The sequence below is a fragment of the Xenopus tropicalis genome, chromosome 6, assembly GCF_000004195.4.
Source record: "Xenopus tropicalis strain Nigerian chromosome 6, UCB_Xtro_10.0, whole genome shotgun sequence".
NCBI lineage: Eukaryota > Metazoa > Chordata > Amphibia > Anura > Pipidae > Xenopus > Xenopus tropicalis.
In genome coordinates, this window is record NC_030682.2 from 65,960,782 (window position 1) to 65,980,856 (window position 20,075).

Here is a 20,075-nt window from a genome sequence, read left to right on the forward strand (position 1 = left end):
TCCACTAGGTGTCACTTGGACACCTATGGAAAAGTGACAGTGACTCAGTAAATAAGTAAAGTCAATATAAACAATTAAACAGCTCTGGAGGCATAATAGTTGAACGCCTTATCTTTTGGTCAGATATTTTCTTCTACTATTTATCTGTACCTTTACATTTTTTTTCTGCTGCTTTGTTTTGGTTATTTATTAAGATGCATTAAATTAACAAGGAGTTGGTCCAATCAGCTATTTGGCGTTTGACTAGAACTACTTGTCATTGATTGAAGTATATGCAACATTTATTCTTACTGCACATACAACACTATTATGGTTATCATATTGAGGTATGAACCCTTTCACTGCCAGAAGATTTTGTACTTGTACTGCCAGGCAGTTTTTCAACATTTTTTGCTTTTTCACTTTTTCTGGGACTTTTTTTCAGTACAACCTAAGCTTTCACAGCATTTATTTGATAAATCAGCTAAGCTTTATCTGAATTTAACAACACACAGTGAATATACTTAATTCACATGTTTATTGTAAAGGAACATAAATTGTGCATAAATAAACGCTTGCTCCTGCTTTACCTGCCAGGAGCCTATTAGTGTTTTGACACGGTATTAAACCAACATAAGACTTTCCTACAAAGCTGCAACAATATAGGATTTTTTAAAATCTCTATTCCCCTCATCCTCCAGACTAAACAGGCTGCTACCTAATGCCTCAATGCCAGCTCTGTCCAGGTACACCTGATTTATTTATAATCCCTTATAACATACCTCCCAACATTTGAAAAATGCAAAGAGGGAATGTTGTGTGTAGCGTGGCAAACATTTTCGAACCCACCCACTTTTGTTACCACACCCCCTAAATACCACTTCTATATTACAAAATTTGGCAGGTTATGTAAAGTTTGAACACATCTCTCTGCCAAAAGCCTACTTATATAATTAAGTTTGAGAAACATTTTTTTTTTTGACGTTCAGTCCAGGAGATCAAAGGGAAATGAGAGACTTTTCAATAAGAATCCAGGACTGTGGGCTGAGCTGTTAAAATCACGACTGTCCCACAAAAATTGGTATGACAAAAAATTGGTGTGACAAAAAAAAGGTATGTTATACAGTAGGTATAACTCATACTGCAGCAAAATTCCCCCAGTAGTGAAACAGCATTTTGGGACATAATACTATATGCCTGCAATTAACCCTAAACCTTCTAATAACTGCCCCACTTGCAGCTGCAAGCCAATTTTATGAGCTCTGCAGCTGCCAATACTGTGCATATGCCCAGTCCAATCTACTGCTAGGTACACCTTGGAGCATTTAAGTTATTTTTCCTTTAACCTTGTTCTTTAAACATATTATCACATAAATTGTCAGATTTTTTTTTAAATGAAATCACCATAGAAGTCACTATCCTAGTTTCAGGGAGAAATATGTCTCATGCTATCCTTTTTCCAGCCCTCTGTCTGATAAACAGTTAGCTCAATACATGCTTTGTATGCACTCTCTAGCCTAGATGATGATTTAGAACTACCTGTTTTTATTACATCTATCTGCCTTGACCAAGGAACAAAATACAGATTTCCCCAAATATTTATGCTATTGTTTTGAACTCTATTTTTGCCACAGTCCAATAAAGTAAAATTTTGCTGCTTGCTATTTATTAGTATGTTGTTTCTACGCACATAAGAGTGAAGTGAGGGTTCACATAAATAAATATGATAAATATTTCTCTATAAATACCACACAAGTGAAAAAAGACCAGTGTAATTTTGCTCTTGCAGACCTCTAGTTTCACTCTTTGGTGGCATAAAAGCTTAGAAACCAGATAGCTCCTGAAACAGTAAACTGTAAAGCTGCTGAACAGAAAACTAAAATAACCAAAAAAATACAAAGAATAAAAGGAGATTATGTCACAATATTACTGTCTACATTATGCTAAAAGTCAAAATAAAGGCGAACTGCCCCTTTAAATACTGCATGTATCGTCAATCAAAAAACAAAAGTTTGAGCCCTCCTCCTGAATTGTCTTCTTATACCTCTCAGTTGCAAAATGATTAGAAACTGACTACAAGTAGATTGAACTGAATGCTGCCCTATGTTGCTCTGTTCCTACTTGTCCCCAGCCACCTTCTTCACTAGTTTGGGCAATGCAGCCACACCAAGCTCAAGGGAAGAGTAGTCTTTCACTACCAGGATGTGCATTCTCCAGTAAGAGGAATTTAGCCCAGGCATTATCCTCCAAGGTGCTTCCATCCCTGGGAGGGTAAAAGTGGAATATGCCATATTTGTTGAACAGTTACAACAAATAACTCTGGGTGTTTCAGTGGGGCTAGTTTTGCGGTTTCTAAAGTCTCAATTCAGGCCTCCAGGAAGGTTATGGGCAGCTAAAAGTTGGGCCTGATTTACAGCCAGCCAGATGCTACAACGACAGCCAGAGCTGAGGCTACAATGTCACTGACCTATGCCACCAGTGTCATTGTCCCAAGAAAGCACAGATGTATAATGACTTTAACACAAATTCTTTTGGTTTGCAGTCAGTCTTGCCTCTGCGTCCTCCTTGTTCCCTTAACTCCTAAAAAAACAGAGGCCCCTAGTGGTACGATCGTTTATATATGACATTCTTTTACATTATATTTTCGTACGTTATATATTTTCCTCTTTGTGTAGCTTACAGTTGTTTTGTTTCATTTTGTTAGTGTTCTGTATTCTTGTAATACCTGTTAATTGAATAAGCATCTTTTTTCAGATCACGGGGAGTCATTTAAAGTAGATTGTAATATCTGCTCATGTGTTGCTGGCACACTGAGGTGTTCGAATCATCAATGCCCCCACTCAGAAGAAGATCGTAGGATGTTTACAGGTATAATTTTTGATCTTTTGTCTCTTGCTGATAAAAATAGCATCCTAAAATACGTTTGTGAATAAATACATATGAAGCATTAAAAACTATTTTTTTTAATAATCTTTAAATTCATGGTATAAGGTGCCAATTTGAGTCCATGCTGGAACTTTAAGGAGGAAGGGATATCAATTGCTGAGGAAATGCTCAGCACAGATTAATGGCTTCAGCCATTGGGCCACCTCATGTTGCACAAGCAGGGAAGTTTACTGACTCCACATCTGTGCTACGGTTCCATTTTGTGTAAAGAAAAAGACGAGCATTGGCCAGTAATGTAATCTGTAAATATTATGTATAAACCTCTTCCGTGGTACAAAGCTGAAGAATAATATTAAGGCTTAATAATTGTAGATTGTAAGTTCTTTTGGGAAGGGCCCTCTGGTTGGTTTATATGTTACTCTGTATGTCCAATGTATGAAACCCACTTATTGGACAGCGCTGCGGAATATGTTGGCGCTTTATAAATAAATGTTAATAATATTAATAATAATAATGAAAAGGTTTTAAGGGAAGGGTGATGGAATTGAGAGATACTGTTATTCCTAAACCACATTAATTAAAATGGTGTTGGTCAGTGTTGATTAGATTAAATTAAATGTCTTATTAATGTCTTAAATGTTTATTAATGACCTGGAGGTGGGCATGAAAAGTATTGTCTCTTATTTTCCTAACAATACTAAATTGTGCAAAACTATAAGTTTGATGAAGGATGCTGGCATTTTACAAAACGATTTGACAAAATTGGAAAACTGGAAAATAAGGTTCAGTGTTGAAAAGTGTAAAGTTATGCACTTTGGTAGAAATAATATAAATGCAAGTGACACACTAAATGGTTGTGTATTGGTAGGGTGATCTGGGGATTTTTGCAGGCATGCAATGTCATTTAGTGACTACTAAAGCAAATAAGGCTGCCAAACTTTGGATCTATGTTCATTTTTACGAAATTAATTGATGCCTTCAGATATGAATTCTTAAATACTGGAAATTCTTTTACAATTTGGTTGTTGAGGCTAGTTTTTATTTTGTTACATGACTCATGACCACATTAATCTGTGTGTTTGTTAGGTCTACCCTGTAACTGTGAAGATCAATTTGTTCCTGTATGCGGACAAAATGGACGTACATACCCAAGTGCATGTATAGCACGATGTGTTGGGTTATTGGATCACCAATTTGAATTTGGGCTCTGTTCCTCCAAAGATGTATGCAATCCAAACCCATGTTCCAGAAATGAAAGGTAACTTCTAAAAATGTATTTCTAATATATTTTTGTTTTGCATTTTTTGTAAATATGGCATTTTATTTATTGTTAAATAAAATTTCCTGTGGTGGCAAAAGCTGTACTGGGTGGGTTGGGATGCAGAATCACCCCTGACTATATACTTCTGTGTGCACTGGTGTCCACAAAATAGTGGCAAAGGTTTCTGGCTATCTGCCTCTGTGCTGTCATTTTATTTCAAGTCTGCTGTCTGCAGATATTGCTGTTTCGATCTCAGAATTAAAGTCCTAGTACAGCTGAACACAGATTGGATAGGATAGGGGAATTCACCCCCTCAGCCTATCCAATCATTGTGGAGCTGTACAGAGACTTCAACTGAGGGAAAAATTATTAGTAATGTAATATGGTAATAGCCTTGCATTTTATGAACTAAAGCACTAATACTTATTTTAAGCCTGCTGCCAGCAGATACTGCTCATTTTGTTTTCAAAATTTAAGTCCCAGTACAGCAAAATATGGATTGGATATGCTGGAGGGATTCATTCAACATACTATCCAAACCATTTGCAGCTATCTGCAGGCAGCAGGCTTTAAATTAGGTATTAGTGTTTTAGTTTTTGTTAATTTTAATTCAAAGAGCTACCTGCTAGTGATGAGTGCAATTGTTTGGCAGGCATGGATTTGCAGTGAATTCATAGCATATTTCAGCTGCTTATCAGTCACAGTTCCACTAAACCACAGTCCCACAGTCCCACTAAACACTGTAGTTTTTGCCCCCCCCCCCCCACAGAGGTTGTAGGGACTATTTCTTCTACAGTTAATGATGTTGATGAGTTTGTATCATAGTAACACCTCCACATCTATGCAATAAATTCTGCATTTTGAATCAATAATCAGTAAACTACTAGTTATTCATAGTTTTCATTTTCTAGTTGCTGAAGTTAAATGCACTGGTGCATTTAGTTGAATTCAAGAAATTGCCTGGCAGAGTTCTAAAAAAAGTCCAAAACCATGTTAATCTCTCAAAATCCAATTTCAGATTAATAGGTCAAGTGAAATTAAAGTAGTAAAAAAATCCTTAGTATTAGCACTTAACATCATTGATCTTTCCCAGTTACTTCATGTTCTCCTTTTTCAAGATCAAAGAGACCATACTATCCTAAATCATATCCTTTCTTTATAATAAATGCTTTTGATTCTTCCATGCCAGCTCCACCTCCTCACCTCACCTCAAAGCTCCCGGTTTGGGTACACTGCTGGTTTTGGTCATCTGAGTATCCTTTTTGGATATTAATATAATTTTATAAGAACCACTGGTCTAAATATTGCACGTTTGAACTGAAAGGGAAGCTGGTAGTGGGAAACAGTCAAAACAGCCAATATAGGTGTTACCTCAGGGAGACTTGCATCATATCTCTATTAAATAGAATAAACGTGTATTTTATATACATTGTGACTTGTGCATTTAAGGATGTTGCGTGGTTTACATATTCGATACAATAAGGTTATAACAGATGCAAACTTCAAAAACATCCTATTTAGCACACAGTTTTCCCCTTTTACCAAGAGTATCGGAAGTTCAGTCCCTTTTGTCTCCAACTGCATTTTCCCAGCTTCTATTGTCAAACCTGCCTCAGGAGTCCATGGCCAACTCCCTCGTTTATCAACGACACCTTCCATGGTTTACTTCAGTGATGTGTTGTAGTTTCTGGATGACATCCTGGTATATGCCTTCTCCCTTCCAAAGCACATTCCCCAAGTCAAGATGATTCTTCAGTGCCTAAGGGAGAAAAGTTTGTTTGTAAAAGATAAATGTGAGTTCCAAAAGTTGTAAAATTCCTTTCCTAGGTAATATCATCTCTATATCTGGCTTTGAAATGGACCCTGCCAAAGTTTCTGCAGTTTTAGACGGCCCATAACTGGGGCCATTCAGCGTTGGCTGGGATTTGAGCCAGAAACCTCCCGGCAATATGTGCCCCTTGCACTTATGATGCTTGCCTCCTGTACCGAATGGAGTACTGTTGCTGTTATGCATATCAGACTACCAGAACGTTTCAGCACAATTATATCCAATTTGTATTGTAGTGTGAGCACAATAGCATCAATTTTAATGCATTACCACAACTGCAACTGTTCTTGGTGCAGAGGTAAATGACTCCCAAAATCTGTTAGTACTTAATCCATCTTTAATCTGCTTTAATAATAAGTATATCTTGCCCCAACTTCACCTACAACATGCATTTAGCTTTGTAGTAAAGAAGGTTTGGCAATCGGGCTTTTTAACAGAATCTGCAGTATAAATGTATGTTTTTGTTCCTCCCAAACTTTTTTAGTCAAGATTTTAGGAGAAGGTTGTGACAGACTGTGAATATAGTTTTAAACTGTCTGGCTAGAGAGTGTCTGTTTAGTCCAGGAGTATGCAACCTTTTGGCTTAGGGGCCACATTGACTTACCGATGGGCCGGGTCAGCGTTACTCTGTTTCCGCTTGTCAGTCCCCAGATGGCAAGTCTCGCATGATGAGACTTGCGGAGTCGGTGGACCAGATTAAATAGACCAAGGGGCCGGACGTGGCCCACGGGCCATAGTTTTTCCACCCCTGGTCTAGTCTGTCTTGAGACCTTAATGGACCTAGATCCAAACATAAAATTAAACAGCTGCCCTTTTTATGTCATTATGATTGCATACATTTTACTGATTCAAGATATTTTATATCTCATCAATATTTTGTTTGTGGTGCATTTCTGATATATGTGTTGGCTTTGATAAGTGTGGCAATGGGGCACCAGTTCTTAAACAAACAGTACTGGGGATAATTAGTATCTCTGCCAAGTGCTTGTCTTAATGGAAAGAGCGTTGACCCATGAGCCAAATGCCAACAGCATTTTGTAAAGTATCTGTATGGTTTGAAGGAACATTTTGTGAAAACCTATTTTGGAAAACATACAATAGGTACATTGTCAGCTTACCATTTGGGGATGCAGTTTACCGGGCCATTTGACATTAGAGAAACTTTTGGAAGAGATAATAAGCAACAAGGTTTTGTAATATACCTCAAATCACAATACTATGAGTTTGTGCCCGAATGTATTTATGCATACATTGTATTGCCTTGTATAAAAAAGTGACCACTAACCTAGATATTGGGGTGGATTGAATCTACTTTTGCTAAAGCACTTGCACAATACAATGCAGTACAGTTCTTGATCAGTATAAGGAATACTGAATGACAAAGAGTGGAATTTTTCTAACTGGACCAGCATTGTCAAGGACTATCTCAGGGTATGTCCTTGGTCTTTTACTTTTTAATTTATTCATAATGACCTTGAGGTTGAAAATAAAAGCACTCTCTCCATTTTGCTGAGGATAATAAATGATAATAAATTGTAAGTTCCATACAGGATGTTGCCGTTTTGCAGAGATTTAACTAAAACAAGGTTCAGTATTGATAAAAGCAAGGTTATTCAGCTGGGAACGTTTTAATATTTTGTGGATAACAGACTGTACAGTGGTTACAACATCAGATAAAGAACTGTCTTGCATTAAAGTGGGCATTGACTCAAATTATACATTTGCCTTATAATAATAGATCCCTTGTAAGGCAACACCATGAGTATGCAATGCAGTTTTGGCCCGCAGTTAAGTTGACAACTGCGCCTGGTTGGAGTTCCAAAATCAGCAATATCCATCCAAAGTAAGGAATGCTGTACTACTAAGGACTTTTTTCAAATAAGATGATTTTTATTGTGGGAGACTTATGGTTTTGACCCACTCCTGGGCCTTTTAGTTTCTTGACTTTTTCAATTTGTGGGTCGAAACATCAACCTTCCATGAACAAAAAATCATTTTATTTGAAAAAAATAATGAGAAGTGCAGCGTTCCTTACTTTGAACTAATATATAATAGATATTTTTAATAAACATCCTTTGTTTGCATAAGACCTGTGAGTGTGGCTCCTTCTCTTTTAATTTGTGCTGTCCTGTTCTCTTTTTCTCTAGCACTCCAATCCCTTTTTTGTCACTGTATTTACTGCTTTCCATTTTTGTACCATGGTCATACCTCTGCTTTTCATTTTACTTTATCATTTGCTCCTTTCGGTTCTAAACTTTCCTTTCTCATCTTCCGTTTTTGTTGTTTCCTGAAATGGAAATATTGTTGTCCTGTCCATACTCAACTTTTAATGTATAAATTGCATTTCATAACAACATATTTCAGTATTTCCTGTACTTGGTTATTTCTGATATTCATAGGTAGGAGCTATTTTCTGTTTGTATATTTTAGATGTATTCCAAAACGACAAGTTTGTATAACCAGCTATGAGAAATTTGGGTGTGCCCAGTATGAATGCATCCCAAGGCAGCTTAAATGTGAACATTCCCGGGACCCAGTGTGTGACACTGAAAATATGGAGCACATGAATCTTTGCACCTTATATCAAAGAGGAAGGCTGCTGTCATATAAAGGGTCATGCCAAGTAAGATCTGATAGCTCACTGTGATTGTTGTACAGGAAATTGATGATTTTTTCATTCTGAATTCATAGCTTTTTCTCTCCCAAGGCCACTATTGTTTCCACTGACTGACACCGTGTTAACATAATAAGCTGTTACGCCAGGATGTTTGTCTCATGTCTCCATCTGGTTATATGGTGTCTCCTAATTTAATTTTTGACCTTTCCATTTAACCATATACTATATGTATGTGTACTGTATATATATATATATATATATATATATATATATATATATATATATATATATCAAGAAGAGGAGAAGCAGGCACTCACGTCACAAAAGGTCACAGATGCCTGGGTGCAGTATATAAAATAGTATAGTACAAAAATAAATAGATGCCGCACTCACAGGTCTTAATGAATAATAAAGAAAAATTTATTGTGTCAAACTAACGTTTCGGCTGACTCCACAGCATTTCTCAAAGTGAGAAAGGCTGTGGAGTCAGCCGAAACGTTAGTTTGACACAATAAATTTTTCATTATTTTTCATTAAGACCTGTGAGTGCGGCATCTATTTATTTTTATGCGGCATCTATTTATTTTTATATATATATATATACATATATATGTATCATTTTCATTTGGCACAGTTTGGTGTTATAAATAGGATACAGAAAAAGCGTTATTTTCTTCAGTTGTATACAGCATAGGAGTCAGATTTTCAAGACCCATCTAATAGTGGCACAGATGACTTAATCTAGTCAGTGGTTGACACAGGATATTATACTTAAGCTAGCCATACACGTACCAGTAACAATCTTTCCTGTGACCATTGGTTGGAGAAAAGATTGTTTGTTCCCTCCATTGAAGTTTAGGGCTGAATTGTCAGATATGAAGGCAGAAACATTAGGGATTCTGACAATTCAGCCCTAAATGCAGATTTCGCTTGGGTGCCTTCAATGAAGGCACCCAATCAAAATCTTTTGTCCTGCCGATTAACGAGACTGCCAATATGCGAAGCTCTTGCTATATCAGTCGTGTTGTTGATCTGCCATACACACACTAATTATCGTACAAAACAAGGTGTATGGCCACCTTTAAGGGTTACTCAAAATTAATGGAAACAAGGCACCAGGGCCAGACTGAATACGCTGAGAGAGCTTAACTCAGTTTTAGCCAGGCCTCTATCTCTGATTTTCTCACTCCTTTTCATCTGGTATGGTACCTAAGAATTGAAGGAAAGCTGATGTCATTCCAATATTTAAAAAGGGATTACAATCTCACCCTGGTAATTATTGGCCAATACATTTAACATCAATGGTAGGCATGTAATTTGAAGGCTTGTTAAAGGATTGCATTTAAAATTATGTTCTGGAGAATGACATCATGAGCAGTAATCAACTTGGCTTTGTAAACTAAGGTCAGTTGGTCTTAGTAATGTTGCTTGTATTTGGATAGGAAACTGGCTACAGGATCGTGTACAGAGGGTAATTGTCAATTGTACATTCTTTGCTTGGAGTAGGGTTCTTAGTGAGGTCCCACAGGATTCTATTTTTTTAGTATTACAAAAGGATTAGTCATAAATTAGATATATATTAATGTAACTGGGTAATTGCACAGGAAGGAAGGAAGATTTTGATATATCACCAACAACCACTGTGTCCTAAATCTCATAAAAGAAGACTACAGACTCAAGATGGCCTCAAACCTCAGGCTTTGTACTATTTGTAGTATTTGTGAAAAGTCTTCTCAATGGGATTTAGGAGTTTGTGTGCTCCCGTGTTTCAATCCCTCAAAAAGAAGATGGAAGTTGGAATTATTTTGCACTATTTTGGTTACCAAACACTTGGGCAAATTCTGAATAATAATCAATACTGTATATCTTAACACTTTCAAAGAAAAGATTCCTTTTAAAAATGGAGGATAATTTCTATTCTCAAGAGTTATAACTGGTGCATGGCAAAGTCATTTCTGTCACATGAGTCTCAGAAACTTGTGTATTATAATGAATAAATTATGCCCTGTTGAAATCTTCCATGACCTGTATCAAAGTACTCGACCTTCACTACTTGGTCACTAATAATATCCTTACATTTTACAAAAAAGGGTGCTTTAATATATATTTTTTAACAGGACAGCATAATGCACCTCCTGTTGTACAATCTGAGGATATTAAAAGTCATTAAAGTGTTCCATGGCCATAAAAAGGAAAAAGGCCAAGGTGACTTTTAATAGCCACATATTTCAAAATGTTGTTTATACACCATACTGGTGTAACTTGTGTATTAAAGTGAACCTGTCACTTACACATAAAAAGCAGTATAACAAATGTCCTTGGCAAATTAAATATGAAACCCATTTTTTTTTTAAATTAAAACATTTATACCAGTTATAAATGTATTTACAAATTTGAATTGTCAATCATATATTGTTTGCCCCGTCTCTATGCCTAAGGCTGCTGTAGTCCCCTATAGTCTATGGGCCACCCAGCTGTTGTAGGGTCTGTTTCCTCTATAGTTTCACACCTGCTTTTTCAGTAAAGTGATTTGTGAGTTTGAGTCATAGCAGCTACGGTGGGGAAAAACACATCCATCTAATTCAACTTGTCTAACTACTCATGTTCAAGGGACATGGACAAAAATGCTGGTACTATGCAATTGTGTTCATAGGGGCCTTTTACATGGTAACGTGTATGGGGCCCCACGGTTTCTGATGGTGGCTCTGTTTGTTGCATTTGGTCACAAAGAAAACCAAAACAAATGGACAAACTTTCTTCTTTCTATAAAGGATCACTTTTGTTTTCATAGTGAGTAAGACTTTCCAGCTGTTATAAGATACCTCATTGTGAACTTACATACCTCCCCACTCGTTCTGGTACAACATTTACATTATCATAGACGTGCGGGCCCATTCATTAAACCACAATTTTTTTGTGGTTAAAATCATGATTGGAAAAAATTCGGAGTAACCACGATAACTTCTAATGTTCGAAAATGTCACGAAAACATTTTTATCAGTTGTACGAAAATATTGTGGTTGCGTTCCAAAAGTCACAAATTTTTCGGATCTGAACATTCGTAAACGGTGTGAAAACCTTTCTGACTTTGAAACCTTCAATGTATGATTTTGGAAGCCTTCCAAAGGACTCAATGACACACCTCAGATCCAACATGGCCAAAAGATAGTCACGATACCAAAGCTTGAATGAATTCCGAAATGGTCATAGTCTTTGCGAAAAATACAACTTTTTCGTGGAAGTTAATGGAAAACCACAAAAATGTTGTGGAATTTTAACGATATTATCGTGGACATTACGAAAAATTCTATAAATTAGAAAAACTGCAATTTTTTCTCAAAAAAAATTTGTGGTTTAATGAGTGGGCCCCCTACACCTGAGGCTTCACCTGGCTTAAATATTTAATTGAGTGCAATTTATGTTGACATATACTGTACATACATATATACCCTGTAGTAGTAAATTAAATTACAATTTGTTTATTTAGAGAAATTAAGAGAGAAATGACAGAAAAACACATATGTCTTTATGCAGAATGAATTCTAATTTTTGCAGTATGTTTTACGTTGCTGTAGCCTTTTTGCAAATCTGCAGAACCTATTTGCGGGCACAATGGAGAGACATACCCTAATGTTTGCAGTGCGTATTCAAATCGTGTTGCTGTGGATTATTATGGACACTGCCAGGATGTTGGAATCTTTTCAGACCAAGGCCTTCATAGTGAATGTTTGTCTATTCAGTGCCCCACAATCCCTGCCACAGTTTGTAAACCCGTCACGCCACCTGGTAAGTCACTCTAATTTCAAAAGAAATGGTGTGTATGTGATTCTGTTTAATCACTGTGTATTAATCTGTGTATTAATAGATTATCAATACAACACTGTTTAATAAAATATTTTCTCTTCAGGCCCACTAAATGAAAGAGAATCCTCATATGGGCATTATACTTTAGCTGTGTACATTCAGCTACCTGTTATTTGTTCATGGGAATTTCTCCAAGGCACTGACCAAATTTTCTTCTAGCATTGAACAACTTTTAAACAGCACTATGCCTTGTCCTGCTCTGATGCTTGATTACACTAATGTAAGCAAACCAAAACTTTACAGTAATCGAACCATGTAAGAGAATGGAAAGAAAACTATGAAATAGAAATGTAAACTGAAAAATAATTTAAAAAGTTAAAGGCACTTTCTAATATACTAATAATAATATATTAGTATATATGCTTTTACAGTTATTTGTAAATGAAATGTAAGTGCTATTAAAATTAATTTTTACTCATGCCTTTGTGTGCTTTTGGCAGCTCAACTCAGTAAAGAAAGGACTTTTGCTTCCGGTAAATTGTTTACAAGTCTGAACCACCAGGGTAGACAATAAAAAAGGCCACACATAACTGTCTTTGATAACAATTTACATTTAAAAATAACTATTGGAAATATTTAATGAATGTACCCTGCAATGTATTTACAATTTTCTATTCTTTTCTTTTTCAATTGATTTTATTGACGTTTTGGCATAAACATTCAGATACATCGCAGGGTCTTAATAAAGGTTACTACAGGTATGGGATCCGTTATCCAGAAACCCATTATCCAGAAAGTTCCGAATTACAAGAAGGCCATCTTCCATAGACTCTATTATAAGCAAATAATTCTAATTTTTAAAAATGATTTCCTTTTTCTCTGTAATAATAAAAGAGTACCTTGTACTTGATCCCAACTAAGTCTGGCAGCTATAATTAATCCTTATTGAAAGCAAAACACTCCTATTGGGTTTATTTAATGATTAAATAGATCTTTTAGTAGACAATGTGTGAAGATCCAAATTACAGAAAGATCCCTTATCCGGAAAACCCCAGGTCCCGAGCATTCTGGATAATGGGTCCCATAACCTCCTGTTTCTTTATTGCTGCTCTGCAAGTTGAAGTGATTTCACTCCCTGCCCTTTATTCTAACAGCTGAAATCAGGGCCAGAACTGAGGTAGACAGAAAAGGCACATATCTAGGGTACTAGGTACATACCTCTGCTTTCTGCCTACTCCTTGTCCGGGCCCTTGTCCACCCACCGTCCCTGGTCACTTACCTCCCTTCCTGGAGGGGGGGAGGTGGCTGGCCGGGTCACATAGGGTGGTCAGCCGGCTTGGCCTGGCTCTGCCAGGTAGGTTATGTAAGACACAAATCTCAGTTCCCCCAAGAGACCAGTTTATCTTGTTACTTGGTAATTGTATCTAAGTGTAGGTGTTGCGTATTCTGGCCTCTCTGCCAAAAGCCTACTTATCTAATTAAGTTTGAGAAACTTTTTTGGCATTCAGTGCAGGAGATCAAAGGGAAAAGAGGGACTTTTCAAAAAGAATCCGGGACTGGGGGTTGAGCTATTAAAATCGGGACTGTTGGGAGTTATGGCCACACTGCCCATGCTGCCTCCCACTCATGTTTAAGGGCAATGGCTAATAGGGGTGCTTTGTTGCATATAGGAAACCTTGGGCCCTGTGAGCAACAGAGAACTTGAATTGATTACATGTAATCTTGCAAAAATATGAAAGGGGGAATTTTTGCGCAAACATAAGTAGAATTAGTATTTTTGGTTGCTCTGTTGCTCGCGGGGATGTATAATTCCTTTAGGCTACAAAATTCCCATCTATCATTTCCCTAAAGTCCTATAGTACAAAAGGGAATGGGGCAGTGTAGCTGCTTGCTTGTTGATTGTTAGTAATAACCAGCGGTGGTTAAAAAGGCACTGTTCCTCTGTTACAAAAGCTGAATAAGACTGTGGCTGAGAAACATGTACTGGTGGCATTTAGAGGTCTGCCTTTAATTGTTTTATGCTCATAACTGCATTGTAGTTTAAAAAAAAAAAAATTGAAAGTAATGGTTAGAACTGTGGTTGGTAGGATAAAAAGGCATTTGAGTTAGCTGGGTAAGCTGAAACGTGTATTAGATACATTAGATAAGATGACTCGGCAGGAAGTTCAAAAGAAGTAAACAAAGGTCAAGGACCTGAGGGTGTTCACCACAGGGTACTAAAAGAAGATCTTAGTCTCTGCCTTTTTTAATATAAGCCTGTTCGTTTGACATTTGTGGAGGAAAAGCTTTTGAAGTAATATTGGCACACATTTCAAACCACAATAGCTTGTGCTAGCATGGTTTTATGTACAACATAAAGATCCTGCCAGACAAATTAATTTTTTTATTAGGAGCTGAGAAGAAAGCTACAGCTTGGGGTTGCATGTTAATTATTAAAAGTGGTATATCAGGTTGGTGATCTATTTATAGTATTTATAGTGAACCCCACTTCATGATTACCATCCATGCACCAGGTTTGGGGGATGAAGTTTACCAGAAAGCTCCCCCATGCTAGGATTCACATTTTGATTCAGTGACCAGCTTGCTTGTTGAAAAGACAGTTGTTGAATCTGTCTCACTTCTAGTGGAATTGGAATGATCAGATTCTGTAATTTTTGCTTGACATAGTTTGGTACAATGGTTGAAGAATAGTAATATCTTTTTTAAACCATGATTACAGTTTTGTAACGAAAAGGTATTTTTTCTGTCACCCTAGAGCTGTTAAGGAATTTTGGTGCCACAATAGTGTAGATGCTATTGTACTGTATTTGTATGGAACTCCACCCAAACACAAGCTTTTTGAAAAGTAAACATAATTTCAAGCAACTTTGCAAAATACCGCAGTTAAAAATATACAGCCTTTTCATGATATTTAATGTAATAATATGGTTTGGAAAAGTTACCAAGCCTAGCCCCCAGTTCCCCTGCTGAACTGGCTGGCTACTTTGAGAGTCAAAAAACATGTAACAGTAGTCGCCTGTCCTTAGCCTATATCCTCCAAATCTCCAAATTCCTGGCACATGTGAAATTAATAAGAAAAGGAACATCACAGTGTAATGCGTTGTAGATTATGTAGTTCCTGCACGCTGTCTGTAAGATGTGGAGAAGTTGTTACAATTTGTAATACTGTTTTAGTCCCTTCTCCCCTGGCAGAAATTCTTCTTTCAGAAGAACAGTTTTGCAGCTGAATTTCAGCATATAAAAATGGTATTTATTCATACTTTTTGAAGAAACAGATTACAATGATAGGTATATTAGGGGTTTTTATGTTGTGTGGGGTTTTTAACATATTTTGACTTGGAAGCTGGAGTTCCCCATTACTGCTCCAAGGACAATCCGCTTTACCAGTAGTTTATGCATGTAACTCATAACAATCAGGACCAGGCTCTTGCATATGTTGGACACAGCCTGTTGTAGAATTATATCTCTTAGGTTCAGATAGCAAAATAACTTCTTTATTGACAGGTAAATATTCAGATCACTTGGAGATAACAAAGTTCAAGTAGTACAAGTAGTAGGCAGACAACTTCTACCTCTAGGTGGAGTCCAGGCTGCTCACTAGCTAGTTTATTCCTATCTATAACTCCTGGAGTGATATATAACAGAAGATAACCTCACACTAGCTAGGCTCTAGGCTCCAATCTTCTTCTCCACCAGACCACTTTTAATTCCCAGAACTTCTTGAACCATAAGATTCTGGCATCTGAGTCTGAGACAGCCCCTTAAGGGTAATGCAAAAAGAATTTAAGGTCCCAAGACCCATCTATCTTTAAAAGATGATTCCCAGGTGATCTAAAAAAAGAAGCAGACTACCTCCTATTGCAGGCCACAGGGGGCCACTAACTTCATAGCTGTTTACATGGACACAGGGATTGAGACCAAGGTCTTCCCAGGGACTGGAAGCTGACTGATCTCCCCTTTGATTGCTGGATCAGAATGAACCTCCTCTGGATCAAAGGGCTGATAATTTAAAGGAGAAATATCTAGATCTTCACTTAAAAGATTGCTTTCCCACAAAACGATGCTTATACTTTTGATGTAACAGCTAACTCTTGCCTCTAAAAGCTTTCAATACTAGCGATCTATATAAGTTTCCAATACCAGCTCATCTAGCTTCTGACCAGGAAAGCTGAACCTTAAGGTCATCTGTAATATCAGCCCTATATCAATCTTTTCTGTTCACGTTGGACAACCAGACCTCAATAACTTTGCCCGCTGGCAGGTTAGTGATGGAGAGCTTGAGAGACAATCCTACATTGGGAAAAGCTGTTTTGACATTAGAATTCAGTCTCAATTGGTTCCTTCAATGTTGCCTGGTCTTCAATCGAGAGCAAAGTATTTTTACGCAGATTAAAGGAGAAGGAAAGTCATTTTGGCATTTTACTGCCAATAGATTTTCCACATTAGTGCCACCTAGAACAATATATTTATTCTGCAGAAACCATTACCATACCTGAGTAAACAGCTTTCTCCATTTTAAGTAGCTTCCTTCCTGCTCCAGCTCTAGCCGTTATAGCCGATCACACATTCCTAAGGGAGGGGGGAAGGAGTTCTTAGCATTCTGGTGGAAGAGGGAGCAGGAGAGGGGAGAGAACTGCGCAGACTCTGGTCCCAGGAATTAAGGATGTTTCTGAAAGAGGAAGTCAGACACTGGAACATCATGTTTACAAAAAAAGAGACAAGAAATCATGTGTTTCTTTTGATAGAGGACTCAGTGCAGCATTACTGTAAGTCCTTATGACTGTATTTACATAGACCTTTCTGATAAGGCTTCCTTCTCCTTTAAGGCCAAATTAAGTCACAGAGGAGTTCCATGTAAAAGCACAAGGCCAAAGGGGGTACGTTATTTTTTATAATACATAAGTCTCGGTGAGTTGTGACTGAAATCACATCACTAAGCGCCAAATATAACTGATCATGTCACCAAACTCAATTTCTAAGGATATAATTTACATGGTATTGAGAACTTGTGTTTTATAAGGCAATAATGTATACAGTAGTATGGAGAGGTTTAAGATAGGTAGGTTTCAGATAAGAATAGGTGTGAAAATAGAAATCTCTTTAGAAACTTTTTCAAAGTACATTTGAACGGATGCTTTCATTTAGTTTAAGTTTTTAAGTTAGGTTTCTCTCCAAGCACCCAAATAATTTCATTTGCACAGGACCCAATACCGGGTGTCCTTATAATTATTAGCCCACCCCTGTTCAAGAAGGGATCCTGTTATGGTTTTTTGTGGTGTACTTTTTATTTCTAAATTACACTGTTTACATAGCAAATAATTTTCTCTACCATTTAAAACAGCCTATTCCCCCACCTTTTTTTGTGGGATATTGAATCCTTGCTTCTTTTAGTATTGGGGCGAGGGTCCATAAAATGGAACATCCCTTTGATGTCTTTTAGAACACATAGAACACATAAATTTTTTGCTCATTGATAATTGTATCCTGTATAACATATTTCAATATATAAAAACAAAATTGTACCCATGAGAGCATGGAATAAAAATGTATAATTTACAAATAAGACATCATTTGATATATTTGCTTTTATTTTTCTAGGAGCATGTTGTCCATTGTGTGCTGGTGTCCTAAGAATCTTATTTGACAAAGAAAAACTGGATACTTTTGCCATGGTAAACTGTCTGATGTTTTAACTGAAGTAAAGTAGCAATGCTATTGGTTCACTGTACCCTGTGTACAATACTACAGCTTAATGTAGTTAACTTACAACTTTACTTTACCTTTAACTTCTCACTTTCTCCTTCCTCGCCCCATTTGTATGCTTCATTCACTGCTTAAGATATTGCGGAGCACTTCAAAAGCAAAACTGAGAAATCGGAAATAACATCACTAAACATCATCACCATTCACCTCACTCCTCCACACCACCCAGTCTTTTCTGTACTGCCAATCACTGTCTAATCAAAGCCTTAACTCATCTATTAAATCTTTCCCTCTCAACTGCAATATTTTCCTCCCAACTAAAATATATTCCTTGGTCATCCCTATTCTGAAGAAAACCCCTTTAATCTTGATTATCTTTGTCCCATCTCTCTGCTGCCCTTTATCTCTAAACTAATTGAGTGCTTAGTTTTTAACCATCCGACCCTATTCCTTTCTGATCATAACCTGCTAAACCCCTACAAACTGGCCTCAGGCCACAACACTCTGCCAAAAGTGCTCTAACCGTGATAATTAAAAATCTTTTATCTGCTTAAGCAATGAAACACTTCTCACTACTAATACTCATCAGCACTGCTGATCACACTCTTCTGCTCTAGTTCCTCCATACACTTGGCCATTATATTGGTCAATAATAAAAATAATAATTAAAAATGTCAATATTCCTTATAACCTACTTATGCTCCTAATACTCTGGAAAAGGTGTTCTAATGAATTGAAAAAATAAGCCACTTTTTGTGAAGTATAGTTTAGCCTGCAATGTAGAGGGATATGTCTCATTAGGACTGTGGCACAACAGGCCCTAGATGAAGAATTCTACAACTTCCACGCACCAAACTTGACTACAAGGGTACCTGCAGACCCACCATACTCTTGAAATTGGGTGGCCGTAAGAAAGCAAGTGAAGCAGCAGCAAACTGAATAAATATTGAATCAAGATGGCACCCCCTTGTGCAGGTGTGAACCAAGCTAAGCCTGAACTGGAGGTTTTGCAAATGATACAGGACCCTAGGATGGAGGTTGAAGTCAAATTGAACACAAGGGTGGAAGTGGTGAAGATCAATCTTGCTCAGGAATTAAAGAAATTGTGGGTCCAAACGGCTGACACCAAAAGGAGAATTTTCAAACTGGAGTATATTACTAAGGAAATAAGTGAACTTAAAATCATCTAAAACTATGTAGTGCCATAATATATGATCTAGAGGGGCGGCAGAGGCACCAACAATATTTTCATTGTGGGTGTTCTGAAGGGCCAAAAAGGGTATACTTTTTGTATTTTTTTTTTTTTACAATGTGCATCTTAATAAATAGATGCTGCCTATTTATCCTAGAGATTAATATTCAAAAGAGCACACAAAACTTGACAATATACAGTGGCTTGCAAAAGTATTTGGCCCCCTTGAACTTTTCCACATTTTGTCACATTACAGCCACAAACATGAGTCAATTTTATTGGAATTCCACATGAAAGACCAATACAAAGTGGTGTACACATGAGAAGTGGAATGAAAATCATACACGATTCCAAACATTTTTTAGAATATAAATAACTGCAAAGTGGGGTGTGCGTAATTATTGGCGATGGCGACTTTGTTTTACCCGGATTATACAATTGAAGTACAAAAGTAAAGGCCGAAATTGTCAGTTTGCAAGAAAATGTGGCTATTCATACTCATTAGGCTTGTGGATGGGAATACTACAAGAATCTTTATCACATCCCAAGAAGCAATGGAATAGCTAAAAAGATGCTGAGAGACAGTAACATATTTGTCTGTCACATACTTTTTTCACTTGATTGTTTTTGTCACTTTGCACACTGGTTGTGTGTTGTATGTACTACACTATTATATATTTTTTTTTTCTTTTATATATGTGCTTCCATCACATTCTTTTGGAACACATGGTCTCCAAGTCTGAAGTTTTACTTATTGACATTTCCAAACCTTAATTACAGTTACTGGAACTGAACTTTCCCTTTC

The 20,075-nt window shown here is 37.0% G+C and overlaps 1 protein-coding gene across 1 annotated transcript in view; it reads left to right on the forward strand.

Annotated features, from left to right (window-relative positions):
* Nucleotides 1-20,075, forward strand: part of reck (reversion-inducing-cysteine-rich protein with kazal motifs) — an 80,155-nt gene that overhangs the window by 53,090 nt on the left and 6,990 nt on the right. Inside the window, exons 16-20 of the mRNA XM_002938937.5 lie at nt 2,734-2,847; nt 3,952-4,123; nt 8,385-8,577; nt 12,147-12,357; nt 17,974-18,047. Coding sequence (XP_002938983.2) covers nt 2,734-2,847; nt 3,952-4,123; nt 8,385-8,577; nt 12,147-12,357; nt 17,974-18,047 — 764 coding nt within the window. The remainder of the gene's footprint in view (nt 1-2,733; nt 2,848-3,951; nt 4,124-8,384; nt 8,578-12,146; nt 12,358-17,973; nt 18,048-20,075) is intronic.